The sequence below is a fragment of the Xyrauchen texanus genome, chromosome 15 (assembly GCF_025860055.1).
Source record: "Xyrauchen texanus isolate HMW12.3.18 chromosome 15, RBS_HiC_50CHRs, whole genome shotgun sequence".
Taxonomy (NCBI): Eukaryota; Metazoa; Chordata; class Actinopteri; order Cypriniformes; family Catostomidae; genus Xyrauchen; species Xyrauchen texanus.
Genome location: NC_068290.1, coordinates 24,261,978 through 24,283,533, shown reverse-complemented (window position 1 = coordinate 24,283,533; position 21,556 = coordinate 24,261,978). Strand labels below are relative to the sequence as shown.

The 21,556-nt window shown below is 42.5% G+C and overlaps 1 protein-coding gene across 4 annotated transcripts in view; it reads right to left on the bottom strand.

Annotated features, from left to right (window-relative positions):
- Positions 1-195: 195 nt before the first annotated feature.
- Positions 196-21,556, bottom strand: part of si:dkey-92i15.4 (uncharacterized) — a 34,340-nt gene continuing 12,979 nt past the window's right edge. For 3 of the 4 annotated variants that reach the window (XM_052143857.1, XM_052143859.1, XM_052143858.1), the window contains 6 exons: positions 10,886-14,125; positions 10,524-10,728; positions 9,919-10,017; positions 3,184-3,415; positions 1,168-1,284; positions 196-865 (listed from right to left, as the gene is read on the bottom strand). In XM_052143857.1, the coding sequence (XP_051999817.1) occupies positions 708-865; positions 1,168-1,284; positions 3,184-3,415; positions 9,919-10,017; positions 10,524-10,728; positions 10,886-13,716 (3,642 nt within the window). In that variant the 5' untranslated portion in view covers positions 13,717-14,125 and the 3' untranslated portion in view covers positions 196-707. Of the gene's footprint in view, positions 866-1,167; positions 1,285-3,183; positions 3,416-9,918; positions 10,018-10,523; positions 10,729-10,885; positions 14,126-21,185; positions 21,258-21,556 lie in introns of those variants that run through there. The other variant, XM_052143856.1, reaches the window with a different exon arrangement.

Sequence of the window (21,556 nt, the reverse complement as noted above, 5' to 3'; positions counted from 1 at the left end):
CCCTTTGGCCAAAATCGAACATTTCAGACAGAGGCCCAGAGACAGGGTGGAAAATTATCATATATTACTAAATTATAACTGATTTGGTGCAACAAAAACAACAAAAAACCTAACTAATATTATCAGTGGACCTCAGGGAAGATAGTACAATTATTTAAAAAAAGAGTTTAAAACATTACCATATTTTAATGGTTTTTATTTTTATATAATTCAACATAAATCTCACATTTAAATAAAAAAATCATCAGAGAAGTTGCCAACTTTGGCTTTAATGTTTAAAATAGTTTTAAATGGAGACGGATCAGTGCTGTACAGACAATACATATATACATACTTGGTAGCAAAAAAAAAAAATAATATATATATTTCTTTTTAATTATCTATAGCATAATGTGAGTGCATATGTACTATTTTAAATAATACAGTTAAGACATATTCAAATAAACGACGTACTGGCCTCCAGTGCTGTTTCATGCCCTGAATTTTGACAGTATTAATCCATAGTGATCTAATTTCAGTGAAATAACACTATGATTGTACTTCCAAATTATAGAACTGAAAATTTGCAAAAATACAACTTCATAGAACCAATAAAAACAAAAACCCTTATAGGGAAAATATCCCATATAAAATATATCAGTATTTAAATTATGACTGAAATACAAAGTGCTTTTAAAAGTGATGTGTAATATGGAAAGTAAAGTTCGTCAATGTGGCTGGTGAGGCCGATTTAGTAAAACCTCCACAGGACCAGGGGGCAGCTTCTTGATCAGTTTCCAAGCGTCAAGACGCCTCATACCCAACAAACTCTGACCCTGTACCTCCAACAACTCATCCCCAGGAAACACCTCACTGTCTGGTCCACCTAGGAACAAGTACACCTGACATTAAATGTATTATTCCTGTGGATGTAACTTTCTGTTTTATAACAAAAGCTTCAAGACTTTTCAAACATTTTGATTGGAGACAAAAGCAGATTTATGTGTGTATATGTGCTGTATGTGTATGTGGAAAATGATAAAAAAATATTTGAGACTCAACCCAGGCTCAAAGCTCTCCTACTGACAGGACTTGCTAAAAGGTGTGAGGTAAGAAGCTGTTTGTTGAGATTGGTGCTGTGAATAAATGTTGAGTAGTATTGATTTAAATTGAGAAAATTGCTCTCACCTTGGAAGATTTTTTTTACAGCAAGGGGTTTGTCTCCCATGGTGGAATCCACCCCTCCTTCCAGACTAAAGCCCAGATCAGAGTTGGACTTGTTCAGAGTCACATGTACTCTTTTGCCTATAGGGGGCATACACACAATATAAAGCATCTAAATCAGATTGCAAAATACTTTGTTAATATGAAGTCATGAAAATGGCAAGCAATAATACAGTTTTTCTCAATGAATTTGATAAATTTCTCCAAATTATAATCAATGATTTCAAAACAATTCTAAATTTTGCAGTTCAGTTCAATTTCACTGCATAATGTACAAATTATTATTTTCTTATCTAATGTTTTTATTAAAACTAAATAATAACATCAAATCTATAGGTGTGATCTCTATTGAATTCATAGCATTTTCAGCTATAGGCACACAATTCGACTATTGAAATAACACATTTATCCCAAAAAATCCACAATATACCCTGCTGAAAAGACCGGTATTGCTGGTCACCAGCTTATGTTGTGTTTTGGGTGCTGGTTCCCCTGCAAGAATGCTGGTATGCTGTTGTCCACCAGCTAGACCAGCACTAACCAGCCTAGACCAGCATGGCAATTGAATACTGGATAAGCTGGTCTTTTCAGCAGGGTAAAAACCATTTCCAAATGTTTTTGAAAAATTTCTCTAAATGTCTAGTTGTTCCCGCTCTTCCACTGGAAAGAGGAAGTTTACTGTGACAAACAAACAAAATGTCAGCCTTGCTATAGTGTATGGACCTATGTAAGACAGCACTATAAGCACAGATAGTACAGTAATTGTGGACATTGATTGTGGGATGCAGACCAACACCATTCCTTTCTCTTCTTTTTGAATCACTGTAGTCACTGTAGATCTGTTCACCTTAGGACGAACACTCTGTGTGTCTCAGAGGGACCGTGATTCAGAACATGATCAATTAGTAAATTTCATATAAATTTAGACTCTTTTGTGTCTTTTTTACTCTAACAGAGCACATATGAAGGTATTTGACAAACTGACATATGCATTTGAGAATGTGATTTAGTTAATCATGTTTTATCTGTTTTGAGAGCATGAATCTTGGAGAATCTTGGAGAAATACGAGAATTTTGTGAAAATCCAGAAAAATATACAATCTGTTTAGGACAATTACAAAGTATTCAGATAGTTGTGTTAATTGTTTTGAAAGCAGCGTCTTAGGTTTGTCAGAAATTTTTAAAAGTGATCAAGAAAAACGTATACAGTCACTCTGCAGGACATTTCAAGATATTCAGGTATGCTATTTTGACACATTTCCAACAAATATGCAAGCAATCACAAATAATTAAAGCTTTTACTTATTTTATGCTAATTAATGCTGAAAATCTCTCTTGTAAGCGTCATAATACAAGACAATACTAATGAACATGCAAGTATATCCACATAATTTAAGAGGTAATACTCTCCCTCAGTTTAACTTGCAACCTTGAAAATGAAAGTTCTTATAAAGATTGTCCATTTAGAAATCTACATTATTCATTTTAATATGTTTCTGTATTTCAGTTCATGATGAGCATAGTGATGCAAGATAATTTTGACATTTTACAAGAAAGTACTAAAGCCTAACCCTAAACCACAGACACCCTACACCTAACCTTAACCTTCCCTTACTAAAATTAATCATGGTTTTACTTCAGTAACCATAGTATCATTGTGGTATTTTGTAGTAAAATCATAGAAACCACAAAAATATCAGCATCATATTAATGTAGTAATACCAAGGTTAATTGGGGGAAAGGGGGAATTTAACCCATGTCATCCGCATAAAAACTAAACCATCTTCAATTTGTTAACACATTATGCCCTTGCAGCGACACTTGTTGGTGCAGTTTGTCTTTAATTTCTCTGTTTCCACCAGACTATTGAGTGCAAATAGCCACGCTGTATGGCAGGTGCTATTTACACCTAGTGCAAATCCAATAATGATTATAAAATGCTTTTCTTCACCACCACTTTGTCATCTGCCCATCACCCACCAGTGTTTCCTGGTCTGTGCCTGGCCTCTTTTCTGCTGTGTTGTGTCTCACTGAGGTCACCTCTCTTAAAAACCACGACTGCCATGCCCTGCCCCCTTGCTTTTCTCAATGTGCGCAGAGCCTCCAAATGGGCTGAGTTCTTTAAGGCAGTGCCATTGATCGACAGCACCTGGTCACCCTCAAAGATAGAGCCTTCCTGTGCTACCACTCCACCTGGGATTACTCTGTGCACCTAAGAGACAAGATTGCATTTAATTAGCATCAAACTCAAACAAAAACCACCATGAGGATTTATTGCTGCTGGACTGTTTTTTGATACTCCAATAGGAGTGTACCAGAGAGAGAACAAAAATCATTGTAAGTGTTAAGGCGGAGTAAAAATTTGTTCAGGCTCAGTTTGTGCAGTTGTTTGCTGTCGTAACAACTTGATGTAATTAATAATATCAACGTTATTAACGAATCGGTTACCTAACGTAACCTCGGTTCTCTCTAGATGAGGGAACGAGTATTGCGTAAGCTAGCTTACGCTACGGGAAAAATTCATCTTTTCTGAGATATTGAAGCCAAAAAATTATCCTTAATTTTGTATCCATTGTCAACGCATTGCAGCAGCTGCATACCTTGAGCGGGCTAGCTAGCGAGCTCATTGGTTGCTCTGCGGCAACTGCTGCAGCCTATAGACGAACTTGAGTGAACTCGCATCCAATGAGAGGCGCCCGCGCCGTCACTGCATCAAAGCCCGCCAGAATGGGCGTGGCTAGAGTGCATATAAGCGTAAGTTCGTAGGCTGGAACCCTGATTTTCATTGAATGAAGCGAAAGTCGCTCGTGGCGGGAGCACGGCCGGCTACGCAATACTCGTTCCCTCATCTAGAGAGAACCGAGGTTACGTTAGGTAACCGATTTAGTTCTCTTAAGAGAGGTTCTCTCGTATTGCCTAAGCTAGCTTACGCTACGGGAACCCATTGTCAACGCCGTGAGCGTCAAGCATCCACTGCATGAGCCCCGGGGGGACCCGGGGGAGCCCTTGTGAGTGGGGGAATAATATTTGGCCGGCAAGAGTGCGGGCCAGTGTGTGTGTAATACATAAGCACATAGTGGGAAGGGAAAGACAGAGCGGCGGAGCACTTCCAGATTGTAAAATCTGACAAAGGTGGAGGGGGAAGCCCAGCCCGCTGTCACACATATGTAGTGAATGGAAATCCCGCTGGACCATGCCCACGAGGAGGCCATGCCTCTAGTGGAGTGAGCCCTAATGCCTAACGGGCATGGTAGGTCTTTTGACGCGTACGCGACAGCAATAGCGTCCACTATCCATCTAGACAGTGTCTGTTTCGAGGCGGCGAAACCTTTGGTGCGCCCTCCGAACGAAACGAAAATCTGCTCAGAGCGTCTGAAAGAGGCGGAGCGCGCAGTATACAATCTCAGTGCTCTGACTGGTCAAAGGAGATTGGCGTCGCGTTCGCTATCGGATGCTGGCAGCGCTGATAGGGAAATGATTTGTGCTCTGAAAGGAGTACCGATGGGGACATAGCCGTGTCTAGGCTTTAAAATGACCTTGGAGTCACTTGGTCCAAACTCAAGACACGCAGCACTGACAGACAGCGCGTGAAGGTCTCCCACACGTTTAACTGATGACAGGGCAGTCAGAAAAACGGTTTTGAGTGAAAGGTATTTCAAATCCACGGATTGAAGCGGTTCGAAAGGGGGGGCTTTCATAGCTTCGAGAACTACAGAAAGATCCCAGATAGGAACCGATGGGGGACGCGGGGGGTTAATCCTTCTAGCTCCCCTGAGGAAGCGGATGACCAGCTTGTTTTTTCCCAGTGACTGGCCGTGCAGGGGTTCAGCGAACGCCGCGACGGCCGCCACGTACACTTTGAGCGTGGGTGGGGATCTGCCCTTATCCAGCAGCTCTTGTAAAAACACGAGCAGCGACGACATCCCACATGTCCGTGGGTCCAGGTCTCTGTCGGTGCACCATTTTGAAAACAGACCATTTGGACGCATAGAGTCTTCTCGTGGAAGGGGCTCTAGCGTGTACGATAGTGTTTATTACTCCTTCTGGCAAAGCGACGGGTAGTCGTTGATCACCCACGCGTGCCGCGCCCAGCGCTCTGGGTGGGGATGCCAGATCGTGCCGCGAGCTTGAGAGAGGAGATCTGCTCTCACTGGAATGGGCCACGGGGCTGTCAGTGACAGCTGCGTAAGCTCCGGGAACCATGTCTGATTCTCCCAGCGCGGGGCTATGAGGAGCACCGAGTGACGCGTTTCCTTGATCCTCTGCATTACCTGTGGCAATAGCGAGACGGGAGGGAAGGTGTAAAGCAGGCGGTTGGGCCAGTCCTGGGCCAGCGCATCCTCGCTTTTCGAGAAAAATACTGGGCAGTGAGAGTTCTCTTCTGACGCAAAGAGGTCTATCTCTGCTCTGCCGAATATGCTTCATAACTTCTGGACTGTTTGAGCATGCAGGGACCATTCCCCTGGGGAAATATTGTCTCTGGACAGTCTGTCTGGGCCGTCGTTCAGGTGGCCTGGCACGTGCGTCGCCCTCAGCGAGCGCAGGTGGCACTGGGACCAACTCAGTATGCGTTTTGTCAGATGGAAGAGGTTCCTGGATCTGACACCGCCCTGACGGTTTAGATAGGATACCACAGATCTGTTGTCCGAACGGACCAGGACGTGGTGACCCTGAATGACCGGGAGGAAGCGCACGCAGCGCGTACTCGACCGCTATCATTTCCAGACAATTTATGTGAAGGAGCTTTTCCTGAACTGACCATAGGCCAAAAACTGGAGAGCCCTCGCAGACCGCGCCCCAACCCGTGTTGGACGCCGTCTGTCGAGATGACTTTTCGGCGAGATACAGCTCCCATCGTCACTCCCCGCTGATACCATTCGGCCACTGCCCAGGGCTGCAGAGCTGAGATACAGGTCTGAGTCACTCTGATCGGCTGGCGGCCCGTGGCCCAAGCCCGGCGAGACGCGCGGTGTTTAGCCAATGCTGAAGCGGGCGCATGCACAGTAAACCCAGCTGAAGTACTGCTGCGGCTGAGGCCATGTAACCTAGCATTCTCTGAAATTTTTTCAGAGGCGTGAGGCTGTTCATCTGAAAGGACGCTGCTAGTCGCTGAACACGGCGCTGCTGTGTAGATAAGCGAGCCGCCATCGCCATGGAGTCTAGTTCTATTCCAAGGAAGGAAATTGCCTGACTGGGCTGTAGTGAGCTCTTGGTCCAATTGACTGCAAGACCCAAACTGTTCAGATGACTGAGGAGAACTGTCCTTTGAGACAGAAGCTCCGTATGTGACTGTGCCAAAATCAGCCAATCGTCCAAATAGTTCAGAATTCGCAAGCCCTGACTCCGCAGGGGTGCGAGCGCCGCATCCATGCACTTCGTGAAAGTACGGGTGCTAAAGACAGGCCGAACGGAAGGACGGTGTATTGATAAACCTGGCCGTCGAAGGCGAATCTCAAGAATGGCCTGTGACGGGGATTTATCTGAATCTGAAAGTAGGCATCTTTCAGATCGAGAGAAATAAACCAGTCCCCCTGGTGTACATGCGCGAGGAGTTTCCTGATTGTAAGCATTTTGAACGGTCTTTTTGAGAGCACCTTGTTCAAAACCCTGAGATCTAATATTGGTCTGAGGCCGCCGTCTTTCTTGGGGACAAGAAAATAACGGCTGTAAAACCCTGACTCGCTCAGAGAAGGTGGCACTCTCTCTATGGCCCTTTTGCACAGAAGGTTTGCTATTTCTGAACGAAGCATGCAGGCTGCTTCCGTGTTCACAGTAGTTTCGAGCCAGCTCTGAAGCGGGAGGGCGGCGATCGAACTGTAGCAAATAGCCCTGTTTTATTGTACTTAACACCCATTTGGATATCCCTGGGATAGCTTTCCACGCTTTGAAGCGTAACGCTAGAGGGTGAATGGCCAAGTCGCCCTGATTGCCGCACACAGCGAGCTGAACAGAATGTGTGAGCCGCTTACTGTGCTTATGCATGACTGCTCGCAGACAGCAGGGACAGGTTGTTCTGTGAGTGACTTCCCGATTGAGGTGAATGGGGAAAGAGTCACATCTGTTAAGTGATGCGCGAGCATAGTCACGGGCATGGGACTTACATACAGAGAGGTGTTTGCTGGCCGTGTGACAGAGCGGGCAGAGAAGGGGCGTGCGCACGGACTCGTGTGCGCGTTTATTGACTCTAACACTCGAGCTGGCTGTGCCCGCTTTATGTGAGTGGGCTCTGATAGGGACACGGGAAGTGTAATGCTTGTGTGTAGGGGTGAACACTGGATTGTGGGCACATTTTCTACACATAAGGCATGTTTGCTTTTTACAAGATTTCTTTGGGTCGCTGTGAAAACGGCATTTGAGTGCAGGCAAGCGGGCAGTATCACCGGCTTGTTGGCTGCTGAATCCACCACTGCAGTAGCCTGAGAGAAGGGGACTGACAGGGGCGAAGCTTAGACGGTGGTCCGGCCGCGGCGGGACTGAGCCGTCGTTTCCTCAACAAAGCTAGGAGGACTTCGGTTACTCAGGTTTCAGCGCAATCTTAGGCCGAGGCCCGCGGGGGGGCGGCGGTCTGCGGCGGCTAGTGCGGCCGATCTAGGTCGGCCGCCCTGTCGACGCTGAGAAGTCTGGCTTTGCTGAGCTGGGCGCTGTGAAGAGGCTCGTGCAGGAGGCTGGTCACGTGGGCGGCCTGCAGAGGAGCTAGCGCGACGAGGCAGGAAGAGATTCATGGCTTGGGTGGCTTTCTGGACTTCCGAGAAACGGTCAACAATGCCACTCACCGCGGAACCGAAGAGACCGGACGGAGAGAGCAGCGCGTTGAGGAACGTGGAGCGTTCAGCTTCTCCCATGTCGGCTAGCGTTAGCCATAGGTGTCTCTCGGTCACAGTCAGCGTGGCCATGCACTTCCCTAGGGCTTGAGCTGCAGCTTTGGTGGCGCAAAGGGCGAGATCCTTCGCGCTCCTTAGATCTGAATCAGCCTCTGGGTGCCTGCCTTTCTCATCCCACTCTTGAAGAAGGTCCGCTTGGAGGATCTGTAAGACGGCCATGGAATGCAGAGCAGATGCGGCTTGGCCGGCGGCAGCATAGGCGCGGCCAACACAGGCGGAAGTAGTTCTGCAGGCCTTAGACGGGAGCACTGGCTTAGACCGCCATCTTGCGGAGGGCGGGCAAAGGTGTGCTGCTACCGAATCCTCGACCGGGGGGATGGAAGAGTAGCCCCTCTCGGTGGCGCCGTCCACCGAATCGAGAGAGGTGGAGACATGGGATCGGTTCCTGGCCGAGAGAGGCGCGTTCCACGATTTAGAGAGCTCGGCGTGGAGTTCCGGCAGGAAGGGAGCGGCCCGGGCCGCGGGCGCCGCGCGGCGACGGCTCTGAAGAAAGCAGCCATCGAGTCTGTTGGGAGCCTGCTCAGAGGGCGGTGACCACTCGAGCCCGAGGCGGTTGACGGCCTGTGTGAGGAGGCGCGTTAGTTTTTCTTCGACTCCGGCGCGGGTCCTGCTGGATGTCCGAAGCCATGATGGAACAGCAGCCTTTATCCTCCGCCTCGTCATCCGAGATGGCCGCAGTGCGGCCGCTCGGCGGCAACTGCGCGTCCCGGGGGGGGCGGGGAGGGTGAAAGCGAGGCTCGAGGGAGAGACTCCGGCAAGGTAGTCGCTTCTAACACCGGTTCCGGCAGCCTTTGGGAGCGGCGCTTCTTTCTGCGCGGCGAAACGAAAGGCGGCGCGGCGGCTTCGGTCTTGAGTGCTTCGAGTCGAGCCCGCAGGGTCGGATGGTGTAGCTCGCAGGATGGCTGAAGGTGGCGAAGACGGCCGGCTTCTTCGAGCGCTGTCCAAGCTTGCTAGATGCCCCTCGAACGGCGACACGGCTTCTGCAGTTCAGAGATGCGAAGAGCTTCGCTGAATAGATGAAAATCAGGGTTCCAGCCTACGAACTTACGCTTATATTCACTCTAGCCACGCCCATTCTGGCGGGCTTTGATGCAGTGACGGCGCGGGCGCCTCTCATTGGACGCCAGTTCACTCAAGTTCCTCTATAGGCTGCAGCAGTTGCCGCAGAGCAACCGATGAGCTCGCTAGCTAGCCCGCTCAAGGTATGCAGCTGCTGCACTGCGTTGACAGTGGATACAAAATTAAGGATAATTTTTTGGCTTCAATATCTCAGAAAAGATGAATCTTTCCCGTAGCGTAAGCTAGCTTACGCAATACGAGAGAACCTCTCGTAAGAGAACCTCAGGCTTCACTGAGTGAGCTACTGTCAAAAATGGTCTTTGCGACTCTCTAAAGTATTGTCACTGTAGAGCCACATGCTTTTTTGACAATTTTAACAAATTTAGTAAGCTAAACATCACATTATCCACTAAGAACATATGGTGATGCAAGTGAAAATTCTGGAGAACGGAAACTGAAAACAGGCTTCCATGAATCGTAGAAAACTATTCAGGAAAATGGAGGATACAACGAAATGCTACTTTTCTAATATCACAAAAAGTCATACTGTATTTTATGCTGTGGTCAAAGTACATAAACTTTTTGGATATAATTGAAAAGATTACATTATCAACATTATAAAGAAAGGGAAACAATATTTTAATCAAATTCATAATTCATAGCTGAACATATTCTTTTAATGACAATGTTTTATGCAGCAGAAAACAATTTTATCTGTAAATAATAATTTTTTTATTTCTCTCATTTCTGTATTGCAGCATTCAGAGACACTCACTGTGACTGGTTTGTTCTGATCCACTCCTCCTGCCAAGGTAAATCCTAAACCACTCCCCACCTCCTTGTGTAATACAACCACCTGCACATCTTCATACTTCTGTCATAAGTCAGAGACAAAGGTTATGATAACAAAAGGAAATGGTCTCATTTTTCCAAACAATGGCATTCAGAAACAGAAGCATATAAAGTAGCTTCAAAAACTTTTAGTATGAATGACTTTGCATAATAAATGTTGCATTATAACAACATTTAGGTTTGTCTGTAATAGGTAGGTCTGTAATTTTGTCCTTATTTGAAACTGATACTTATGCCTAAATAAATACATTTCAATTTTTAAACATATGCATAAAATCATAACAGCTTAATGACATCAAATCCAGTCATATCAGTAACCTTATAAAAGTAAATAGTGAATGCAATGGCATCGGTAACTAAAAACTACGTCCCAGACGTCATAAACAAAAAAATTACAGAGGGCACCTTTAAGTGTAACTAAGTGTCCAAATATTGAAATGTACATGAACAAGTTTAAGTTTAAGTAAATTTCATTGTTGAATAATAGATAGTTACATGTAGCATACAAACTAATGTCACTTGCTTTACCTGCAGGGTGTCATCTCCTAAACTCCTGACATCGTCCAGTAAGCGGTCCAGTTCATCATTGCTCAGCAGAGTCACACAAGAGAAGGCTGAGACATCTGAGCTCAGGGAGGCAGAACGTGGGGACAGACAATCTTCTCCATCCTCTGACACATTGCCATCTGGTGATTTATAGTCCACCCCACCAAAATTACATAGATCCACAAGACTATAAATAAGAGCGAGTTCAGGGTGTAGAAAGAGAAGAGAGTTGAAGTGGGAAATATGCTGACACACTTTATTATATCCTATGAGTCTACTCTGGTCTAAAATTGAATCTGAGAAAATGCCTTCAAAGGTTTTTATTGTCAAACCACATCAATTACCTTACAGAGAAACTTCTGCGATCTGATTGACTCATGTTGCTTGTGATGGTCACAGATGATTCTCCTGAGTCAGAGTCGTCCTCTATCTCTGTTGCCTCTTCATCCTCCTCCTCATCGTCTTCCTCATCGGAACTCCATATAGCCATGCTAGCATTTAATACGTTTGGATCTTTTGTTGTTGTTTTATAGTTATTATTATTAAAATTATTGAGTGCGATTGTCTGGACGGGAATAGAACTGTGAGAAAGACTGGACAACACTTTCCCATGGGTACCATTTACTGTTAAGACTGCTGTTTTATCTTTAGTGGAAACACCTCCATCTGAACATCCTGAGGTTTGACATTCTTCACACTGAGCTGGTGTCGCAGGGTTACTCTGCCTCTGAATGCCAACTGTGAGAGGGGCTGTATCAGGAGCGTTAGTGGGTGTATCTTCGTCATCATCATCCATTTCTGCATTAATGCTTTGTTGTTTTATTAATGAACTGTTGACATTTGACTTTTGAGTGATTGTAAATTGAGAAATGGGATTCCTTGCTTTTACATCCATTGCCTCCATTCTAAGCCCTAAGTGAGTAGGGGTGGCAAAATCTGGTTCATCTATGTGTTTATTATGCACATTCCTCCTTTCATTTTTATCCGATGTGCTGATATCTTGTTCAATCTTTGGTAAATATAGATGTTTCAATGTCGGATGATGCTCAACACTCTCTTTTGTCTCTCTACTTTGTTCTAATGCTGATTTTACTTTCATGGTGGAAATTGACTGAGGAGTTCTACTTAGACCTTCTGTCTCCTCACTGGCATCACTTTTACTAAAGAGATTTGTTCTTAGGCCTTCTGTGTTCCCTACAACTCTTCTATAATGTAGATTTTTATCTGAATCACTCTTTTTTAAAAGAGCCACTGGATTTTTCTGAACTGGCACAGATAATGCCCTCCTGGTACGTAAAGTTTGGGGTGTACTTTTGCTTTGTTGAGCAAAGGCTTCAAACATGTGGATTGTATTCTTCACAGATTTCAAGGAAGGTACACATAATTTTTCTAGCACACCTTCTATTTTCCTTCCTTCAGTCTTAACAGTAAAAACGTCCTCTTCCTCTTCTTGTATTTCGCTGTGTACTGCTCCTTTTGAGGCTAGTGGGGACTTGGGTTGGGTGATCCCATCTTTGTCAGAATAACTTGTATCCTGCAAATCACTAAGACACTTTCTTTCACTTATGTGTAATCTTTTTACACTTGCTTTTGTAGTATCCTTTTCTGGTTGTTTTTCTTCTGATGTGATTACCAAATATTTGACACCTTGACTTGAGGGACTTGTGGGACTACCTTCATAAGATATGGAGTGTGTATTGGGAGCTCTGTGCTGAGCAGTTGCGGAGAGACTACTTCTGGTCCTTTCTAATGATAGGCCGCAGAACTCCGGAGACCCTTTAAACCACATGCTGCTTGCCTCTTCATGGTCTGCAGGTAGACGTGATAGATTTTTTTTCTCAAATGATCTTTCCATACTCCAGTTAAGCTTTGATGATTCTGGAACACTTAATCCAGGAGTAGCCTCTCTTTTCTCATTTTTGTTCTCTATAGTGGTACATGGTTCTTGCATATGACCAAAGAGTGTCCTTTCCTTTTTTGAAAACTGTCTTGGGAATGTTCCAGCTTTGTCTATACTGTAAAAAGGTCTCCTTTGTTGGACGTCGGAAGAAGGAGATGGATTTCCAGACTTGGATTCAGTGGTGGACTTCCTGCGGTTTGGGATGGAATCCATGACGTCAGAGAAGGGAAATGATTTATCCGAATTTGGAGTACTGTTGCATTTTACCCTGATCGAATCCTTTGGGTTTACATCAGATTTGGCATCTGTTAAACTTGCCCCAAACAGTTTCTCAATTCTTTTAATTATCGTTTGGTTTCCTGTTACCTCCTCATCATTGGTAAGTCCTTGCTCTCTGACCCAAGAACCCTTTCTCTTGCCTGTCTGATCAATAGTGGATTCACCTTGTTGCAGGTGTGCCCAGGGATTGCTGCCTTCTCCGATACAGCCTTGGTTAAGTCTTGGTTTCAGTCTGGCAGGGAGTGACTGGCCATTGCTTGCCCGTTCCAGAGCAATAGTTTCCCGACTCATTCTCACATGTGTATGTCCAGAGATTGGGTAAACTTTTTCGTCACTGCTCTGATCACCTTGACTGGCTGAATTGTAAGCTTTAATCCTCCATAAAATACTGTTAGGTTGATACTCTTCTGTTTGTGAAGTTATCTTGTTGTTCACTCCTTGTGCCTCTAAACTATCTGAAGGCATAATAAACTTATGATCTCTGCTCCCACTTGTTATCCCAGTTCTTTTTCCAAGTCCTGCTTTACTACCTGATCCTCTCCAGTCTAAGCTTTGGCTTTTGTTTGACTGATAAAATCTCCTCTGCTCTTCACTGCTGCTCCTTTCACTTGTAGTTTGAATCTCGTTCTTTTGAATACCGACAGTCTTATGTGTCTCTTTGTAACCAGTGTCAGTGTGTTTACAACTAGTGGAAGAAGTACAAACTTTGTGGAGCTCATCTTTACTTAGATTCTTTTTTTTACTTGTGTTCTCAGCTCTCCCACCCTCAAAAAGATTATAAATTGTCGAGAGGTTCTTAGTAATGGGCTCAGACATGTGCTGAAGTACTTTAGCAGAGCGGATTTGAAATCTAGATGTTGCAGAGCCAATGGGCTTCACAGACTGACTTTGTCCATGTGCTGCCATTCCATTAGATGACTCTGAATCTTTTGACATGCTCCCGATTGCATTTGATTCAGGAAATTGTACAAAAGTCGATCCAGTATGTAAACTCATCCTTTTAAAAGTCTCTGAATGACACAAATTTTAATCATTACAGTGTGAATGAAATGTTGGTTGCTAACGTATTTTCAGCAGCTTGTTCATAAATGTCCATATTCCAGTTTGCATGGATTTGAAAATAATAGGAACTTTTCTTCACTCAGTGGCAGCATTTGTCAAGTAATCAAGAGTTGTATTTTTCCACCATTTTTATACTTTAAATAAAAGATAAAATAAGCAGGAATAAATGTGTCTATAATCCAGGGTGGCGGAGGAGAACAGCAAATTTCAGATTGACCCTGTTTCTCTTCTGATTCAGTTGTGTCGTGGTCTCTGGATCCAAAGGGAGCAACAGTAGTAGATGGGTTTGAGTCCCTCTGCTCCTTATTTTGTTCTTTCTGGTTGTCAAAGCTTCCAACAAATCCTGCATGAACGTATTACACACTCATTATCACATTGTACAAATTCTTTGTTTGAATGTACACAATAACCACATGTAAATGTTAATTGTAATTATGGTGTATTTCAAAAGTTAACTGTTCTACAAATAGTATCTGAAGTCTGAGACAGAAAGATAATAAGAAATTAATATGGTCATTAAGGCAAAAATAAAGTGCATTTTAATGAGTAACATATTTATGTTGCATGTCTTGATAGTGATAGTTAATTGATTGCCCCCTACTACTGTACAAACAGCCTACAATCTGTCCCTTTAATCACTAAGCTATACCACCTCCACCCAACCAATGTATACATTTATAAAGTGCACATTCAAGTCAACTTGAATCTAGTCGTTCTAGTACCTAAAGATTTCAACATACTGAAACTGTGTTTTGATTATTGACCATTTGCCTGGTCAATAAATCTCAACCAGGCAAATGCATCCATACCCAACATCTTGAAACTCTGGTGTAAATCTTACCCAGGACAAACAGAAACCAAAATTTGAAGACCTGTTCTTTGATTCTCCCTCTCTCTCTCTCTCTCTCTCTCTCTCTCTCTCTCTCTCTCTCTCTCTCTCTCTGTGTGTGTGTGTGTGTGTGCATGTGTTTGTATGTGTGTGTGTGTGTACGCTTCATTGTATGTTTACACTGACAGCATTCTTTATGTTCCCCGTCACACTCTTCAGCTTTCTTACCAAACCTGATAAGCAGTCAGATAACAGGTCAAACACACCAAACTACAATCTTCTCTGAAACCATAAGTGTGTTGCACACTCAGAATGCAGACATGGTTAAAGGTACAGCATTATAGAACACATGCATGCTCATCCCCAAAACATAGTTTATCAATGATGTCATACTGCAAATCTTTCAATTATGTCTAATAGCCTGGAAGTAATTCTGAGCTGTGCCGCCTCTTACACACCAACAATCATGCAAAGTAGCACATTAAAATTAATTCAAACACTTTAAAAACATCTGATAAGATTTCCATGCAATCAAACAGGTACAGAGGCACAGTTCACACTTTTACATCCAAACCATCCACAGGGAACAATGAATCAACAGACAAAATGCTGACTTCTCAAATCATAAGTGTGTACCAGAGTTTCACTCTAATGCAAATTTGTTTGCCGCACCTTATGCTATTTTTGTTTAAAGGCTGACTTTGTTATCTTAAACTAAGTATACATTTGAACTCAGAAGTTTACATACACTTAGGTTGAAGTAATTAAAACTCATTTTTTAACCACTCCACAGATTTCTTATTAGCAAACTGTAGCTTTGGCAAGTAATTTAGGACATCTACTGTGCATGACACAAGTAATTTTTCCAACAATTGTTTACAGACTGATTGTTTTACTTTTAATTGACTAGATCACAATTCCAGTGGGTCAACTTAAGAAAATGATGTCAAGCCTTTAGGCAATTAGCCAATTCGCTTCTGATAGGCTAATTGGAGTCAATTGGAGGTATACCTGTGGATGTATTTTTAGGCCTACCTTCAAACTCAGTGTCTGTTTGCTTGACATAATTGGATAATCAAAAGAAATAAGCCAAGACCACAGAAAAAATTGTGGACCTCCACAAGTCTGGTTCATCATTGGAAGCAATTTCCAAATGCCTGAAGGTACCACGTTCAACAATGGTACAAACAATAGTATGCGAGTATAAACACCACGGGAGAACGCAGCCATCATACCTCTCAGGAAGGAGACACATTCTGTCTCCTAGAGACAGGTGGGAGCAAGTCTCACGTCTTATCCATCAAGTCTCGAGTCAAGGCTCAAGGTTAATGCAGACAAATCAAGTAAGTGAAGTCAGTGACTCAACTCAAGCAAGTCAAGTCAGTGACTCAACTCAAGCAAGTTAAGTCAAGTCAGTGACTCAACTCAAGCAAGTCAAGTCAAGTCAGTGACTCAACTCAAGCAAGTCAAGTCAAGTCAGTGACTCAACTCAAGCAAGTCAAGTCAAGTCAGTGACTCAACTCAAGCAAGTCAAGTCAAGTCAGTGACTCCCCTCAAGCAAGTCAAGTCAAGTCAGTGACTCGCCTCAAGCAAGTCAAGTCAAGTCAGTGAATCGCCTCAAGCAAGTCAAGTCAAGTCAGTGACTCGCCTCAAGCAAGTCAAGTCAAGTGAGTGACTCACCTCAAGCAAGTCAAGTCAGTGACTCGCCTCAAGCAAGTCAAGTCAAGTCAGTGAATCGCCTCAAGCAAGTCAAGTCAAGTCAGTGACTCGCCTCAAGCAAGTCAAGTCAAGTGAGTGACTCACCTCAAGCAAGTCAAGTCAGTGACTAGCCTCAAGCAAGTCAAGTCAAGTCAAGTCAGCGACTTGCCTCAAGCAAGTCAAGTCAAGTCAGTGACTCGCCTCAAGCAAGTCAAGTCAGTGAATCACCTCAAGCAAGTTAAGTCAAGTCAGTGACTCAACTCAAGCAAGTCAAGTCAAGTCAGTGACTCAACTCAAGCAAGTCAAGTCAAGTCAGTGACTCAACTCAAGCAAGTCAAGTCAAGTCAGTGACTCAACTCAAGCAAGTCAAGTCAAGTCAGTGACTCCCCTCAAGCAAGTCAAGTCAAGTCAGTGACTCGCCTCAAGCAAGTCAAGTCAAGTCAGTGAATCGCCTCAAGCAAGTCAAGTCAGTGACTCGCCTCAAGCAAGTCAAGTCAAGTGAGTGACTCACCTCAAGCAAGTCAAGTCAGTGACTAGCCTCAAGCAAGTCAAGTCAAGTCAAGTCAGTGACTTGCCTCAAGCAAGTCAAGTCAAGTCAAGTCAGTGACTCACCTCAAGCAAGTCAAGTCATTAACTCGCCTCAAGCAAGTCAAATCAGTGACTCGCCTCAAGCAAGTCAAGTCAGTGACTCGCCTCAAGCAAGTCAAGTCAAGTCAGTGACTCGCCTCAAGCAAGTCAAGTCAAGTCAATGACTCGCCTCAAGCAAGTCAAGTCAAGTCAGTGACTCACCTCAAGCAAGTCAAGTCAGTGACTAGCCTCAAGCAAGTCAAGTCAAGTCAGTGACTCACCTCAAGCAAGTCAAGTCAGTGACTAGCCTCAAGCAAGTCAAGTCAAGTCAAGTCAGTGACTTGCCTCAAGCAAGTCAAGTCAGTGACTCACCTCAAGCAAGTCAAGTCATTGACTCGCCTCAAGCAAGTCAAATCAGTGACTTGCCTCAAGCAAGTCAAGTCAAGTCAGTGACTCGCCTCAAGCAAGTCAAGTGAATGACTTGACTCAAGCAAGTCAAGTCAAGTCAGTGACTCGTAGGGCATCAATTTGGCCAGCGGCGGCCCTGAACCTGATTCTATTTTAAAGAACAGATGAAAGAAAAGGTGTCGATGAGCGACTAATTTTAAATGTGCGCAGTGAGCTCTGCTGTTCATGAGTGCAATGAAAGCTTCTTCAAGACACACACATTCATAGATTTCTGGGCCTCGTTTCCCAATAACTATTGATTTTAGCTGTCAAGAGAATTTTCTACGAGTGATTTTATTAACGTTTGTTATATTTTATGTGCACCCAGGGTGTGAAATGGCACCCGCCACCTGCTAAATGCGATGAGGATCAATCTAATTCATGAGATCTTCGTCCAAATATATTTCATGCGTGAGTAATTTTGCTCATCGACCCACAATAGGTGGATGACCTGTAAGATCTCTCGAGTGACACATGAAAAGAAATGCTGTTAGTCAAAAAGCCATGTGCTTGAAGAAACACACTATTATATTTTTAAGAACAGACAAAAGAAAAGCCGCCAATGCTTGTGTCTGATTCTCTGTTTGTTCAGAGGCGTTCAACGGGACCCTGTCTCGTGAAACAAATGCATGTAAAGGTTTATCACTACTTTTTATCTGTTTCATTCAACTGAAAACTGTTTGCAAGAATAATGTAGTCTATGAGAATGCTGCAAATGTTCTCCGATCATCTTGTGAGGTACTGCGAGTGTAGTTCGCTCTTACACGTTGTGAATCCAACTCAGCAGGTCCAATTATATATACAGGTGTCTTTGTATTAAAGAAACCAAGAAGATAATTCTTAAATCATAAAGTAAAACAAAACACGTTCACCTTGAACCTAAAATGTATTTATATATTCTTTTCTTTAGGCAGCATAAACTGTATTACCAAAACGCAATACAAACACATCCGATAAGAACACACATTTGGCAGCATTTTTTTGGGAACACAAGATAATTAATTAGGCTTATTTATTATGATGATTATTATAATTATCTTTACATTTATAATTATCTTTAGTTCTTAAATTGTAGGCTATAAGTAATTTTTCACCTGTTGTGATGCTTGCGTGATGGCAAATGAGGCCTTTGGAGATGGTAAATGTTTGTATTTGGGGAGGTGGTTATATATAAGATTCTTTAATCACTTTGTTATTTTAATTCCTTTTTTGTTTCGTTTAAAGTGGAATTTGAAATGTCTTTTGTTTAAGTTTTCCGTGCTTCAATAAAATTAATTTATTTTTTAAAGCAAAATCAATCAAGTAAAAATATTCACCATATTATCGGATTTAGCGATATTTTAAATGCGATTATCATTCAAATATTTTTTGCATATCTCCCAGCCCAAAAGCCAAGTTACATTTTTCATGAATATTTGTAAAATTAAGTAATTTTATTGAGACCGCACAAACACGTGTACTCAATTCCATATTGCAACATGTTACCTATTAATGTTTGCAGATGTGTTTGTTTTTGTGTTTTTGAGTAGTCTATGGGCAATATAACATTTAATTTTATTGAAAAACTTTGTTTTTGAAAATAGTAAATTATTTGTTTGTGGTATGGCTCTTTAAAAAAATGCATCAACCAAAAATTGTATAATTGGCTCCTGAGTGGAAAAAAGGTTCCCGACCCTGCATTGAGTTAAGATGAAAAGAAAATGTCATCAAAACTTTTCTGAAGACAGTCAGTTCCCTTCAGAGATACATTTATATAAAATAGTCATAAATGTATTGTATTCAAGGGCTTTAGTTAAAGTCTTCAGAAGTCATATTCACTATGAGAGTCATTCTGTATATTTTATACTAATTGTCACATTTTAAATAAAGTGTTGTGACTGCAATTCTGCCTGTTATGTTTTTATATTGCCAACAAATGGTTATGGTTGACTGTTGAGAAGGTTTAGAAAAGGCACACACACATTTAGAGGCAATGTCGGGTCATTTCAAACTTGTCGCTCTACAAAACATGAGATTAATCATGAATCATTTTAATTTACTGACAACCCACAAACATTTGAACAGTAATTTTACATATTAAACTTTCTGGATAATTAAATGATTATGAAATTATTTACTAACCTTTTCTTGTGATTTTTGAAATGTCTGATGAAATTTGAGGTTGTGGTGGTTGTATCGGATATTTTTGCATTGCATATTTTCATACTTTTTTATTCACATGGTCCAATTAGAAATCTTCAATTCGAAATGCAGTTCAAGTCAAGTCAAGTCTCGAGTCGCTGGTTCTCAAGTCAAATTCAAGTCTTTTTCTTCATTTAGTCAAGCAAGTCACAAGTCCTTAAATTTGTGACTCGAGTCAGACTCGAGTCAAGTCATGTAACTCGAGTCACCTACCTCTGCCTAGAGATGAACTTAAATCAATCCCAGAACAACAGCAAAGGACCTTGTGACTATGCTGGAGGAAACAGGTAAACAAGTATCTATATCCACAGTAAAAATGAGTTATATATTGACATAACCTGAAAGGCTGCTCAGCAAGGATGAAGCCAATGCTCTGAAACTGCCATAAAAAAGCCAGCCTATAGTTTGCATGTGCACATGGGGACAAATATCATACTTTTTGGAGAAATTTTCTCTGGTCAAACAAAAGATTAAACAAAAATTGAACTTTTTTGGCCATAATGACCATTGTTATGTTTGGAGGAAAAAGGGTGAGGCTTGCAAGCCGAAAAACACTATCCCAACCGTAAAGCATAGTGGTGGCAGCATCATGTTGTGGGGGCGCTTTGCTGCAGGAGGGACTGGTGCACTTCACAAAATAGATGGCATCATGAGGAAGGAAAATTATGTGGATATATTGAATCAACATATCAAGATATCAGACAAGAAGTTAAAGCTTGGATGCAAATGGTTCTTCAAATTGGACAATGACCCCAAGCATACATCCAAAGTTGTGGCAAAATGGTTTAAGGACAACAAAGTCAAGGTATTAGAGTGGCCATCACAAAGTCCTGACCTCAATCGGATAAAAGATTTGTGGGCAGAACTGAAAAGCATGTGTGAGCAAGGAGGCCTACATACCTGACTCAGTTACACCAGTTCTGTCTGGAGGAATGGGCCAAAATTCCAGCAATTTATTGTGAGAAGCTTGTGGAAGGCTACACAAAACATTTGATCCAAGTTAAACAATTTAAAGTCAATGCTACCAAATATGACCCACTGGGAATGTGATGACAGAAATAAAAGTTTAAATAACTCATTCTCTCCTAATATGACATTTAACCTTCTTAAAATAACGAAGTAGTGATCCTAACTGATTGAAGACAGGGAATATTTTCTATGATTAAATGTCAGAAATGTCAGGAAAAGTTTAAATGTATTTGGCTAAGGTGTATTTAAACTTCTGACCTCAACTGTATATAGGTCAAATATTTCTTAATTATGTTTAAAATATAAGAACAGCAAGCAGAGATATAATGGGAGGAGGAGGGTGTGTGCCGTACACCTTCCAGGAGAGCAACATATCAAGTCCTGAAAAACAAACCTGAACTGATTGAAAATAAAATAATACTAAAAAACATAGACATAGTGAATGCTTGTTATTTGAAAAGATTTGGTTATAAGGTTGTTCATATCAACAAATGAAGCTACAGATTGAGATGCAAAACAAGATTACAGTCCCATTTCACTGCAACGATATAGAATTTCCAAGGACAACAGGTCAGTGTCAGTTTACAGAAACACCTGTTCTATCAAGACACGCACACACTTGAACAACAATGGACATACATTAATCTCCCACATCAGCTAACAAGTTTAAAACCAGCTCAGTTCAGCTCTGATTAAAACTGAAATAATGTACCTCAGAGGAGTGCTGTTTCCCTCAGACGTTTGACAGAACAGGTGCACCCCATCCTTCCGCCTTCCTTTTCTCTCTCATGCACTTCTACGTCTCTCTCTCTCTCTCTCTCTCTCTCTCTCTCTCTCGCTCTCTCTCTCTCTCTCTCACTCACACACTCCCTGCAGTCTGTCATTTTTCTATTTTGCTTTTCCACTGTAATAAGAACTTGCATGACTGGTTTGTCATGCTCACCCTTTTCCACCCCCTTTGATTGCTCTGCCTTCCTCTCATTTCCCTACCTCTTTCTATCCTCCCACATCTCTTTCTGTCCTATCTATTTATGTCTCTCTTTCTTTGTCTTGTTGTTAAAAAGAGCAAGACAATACACATAT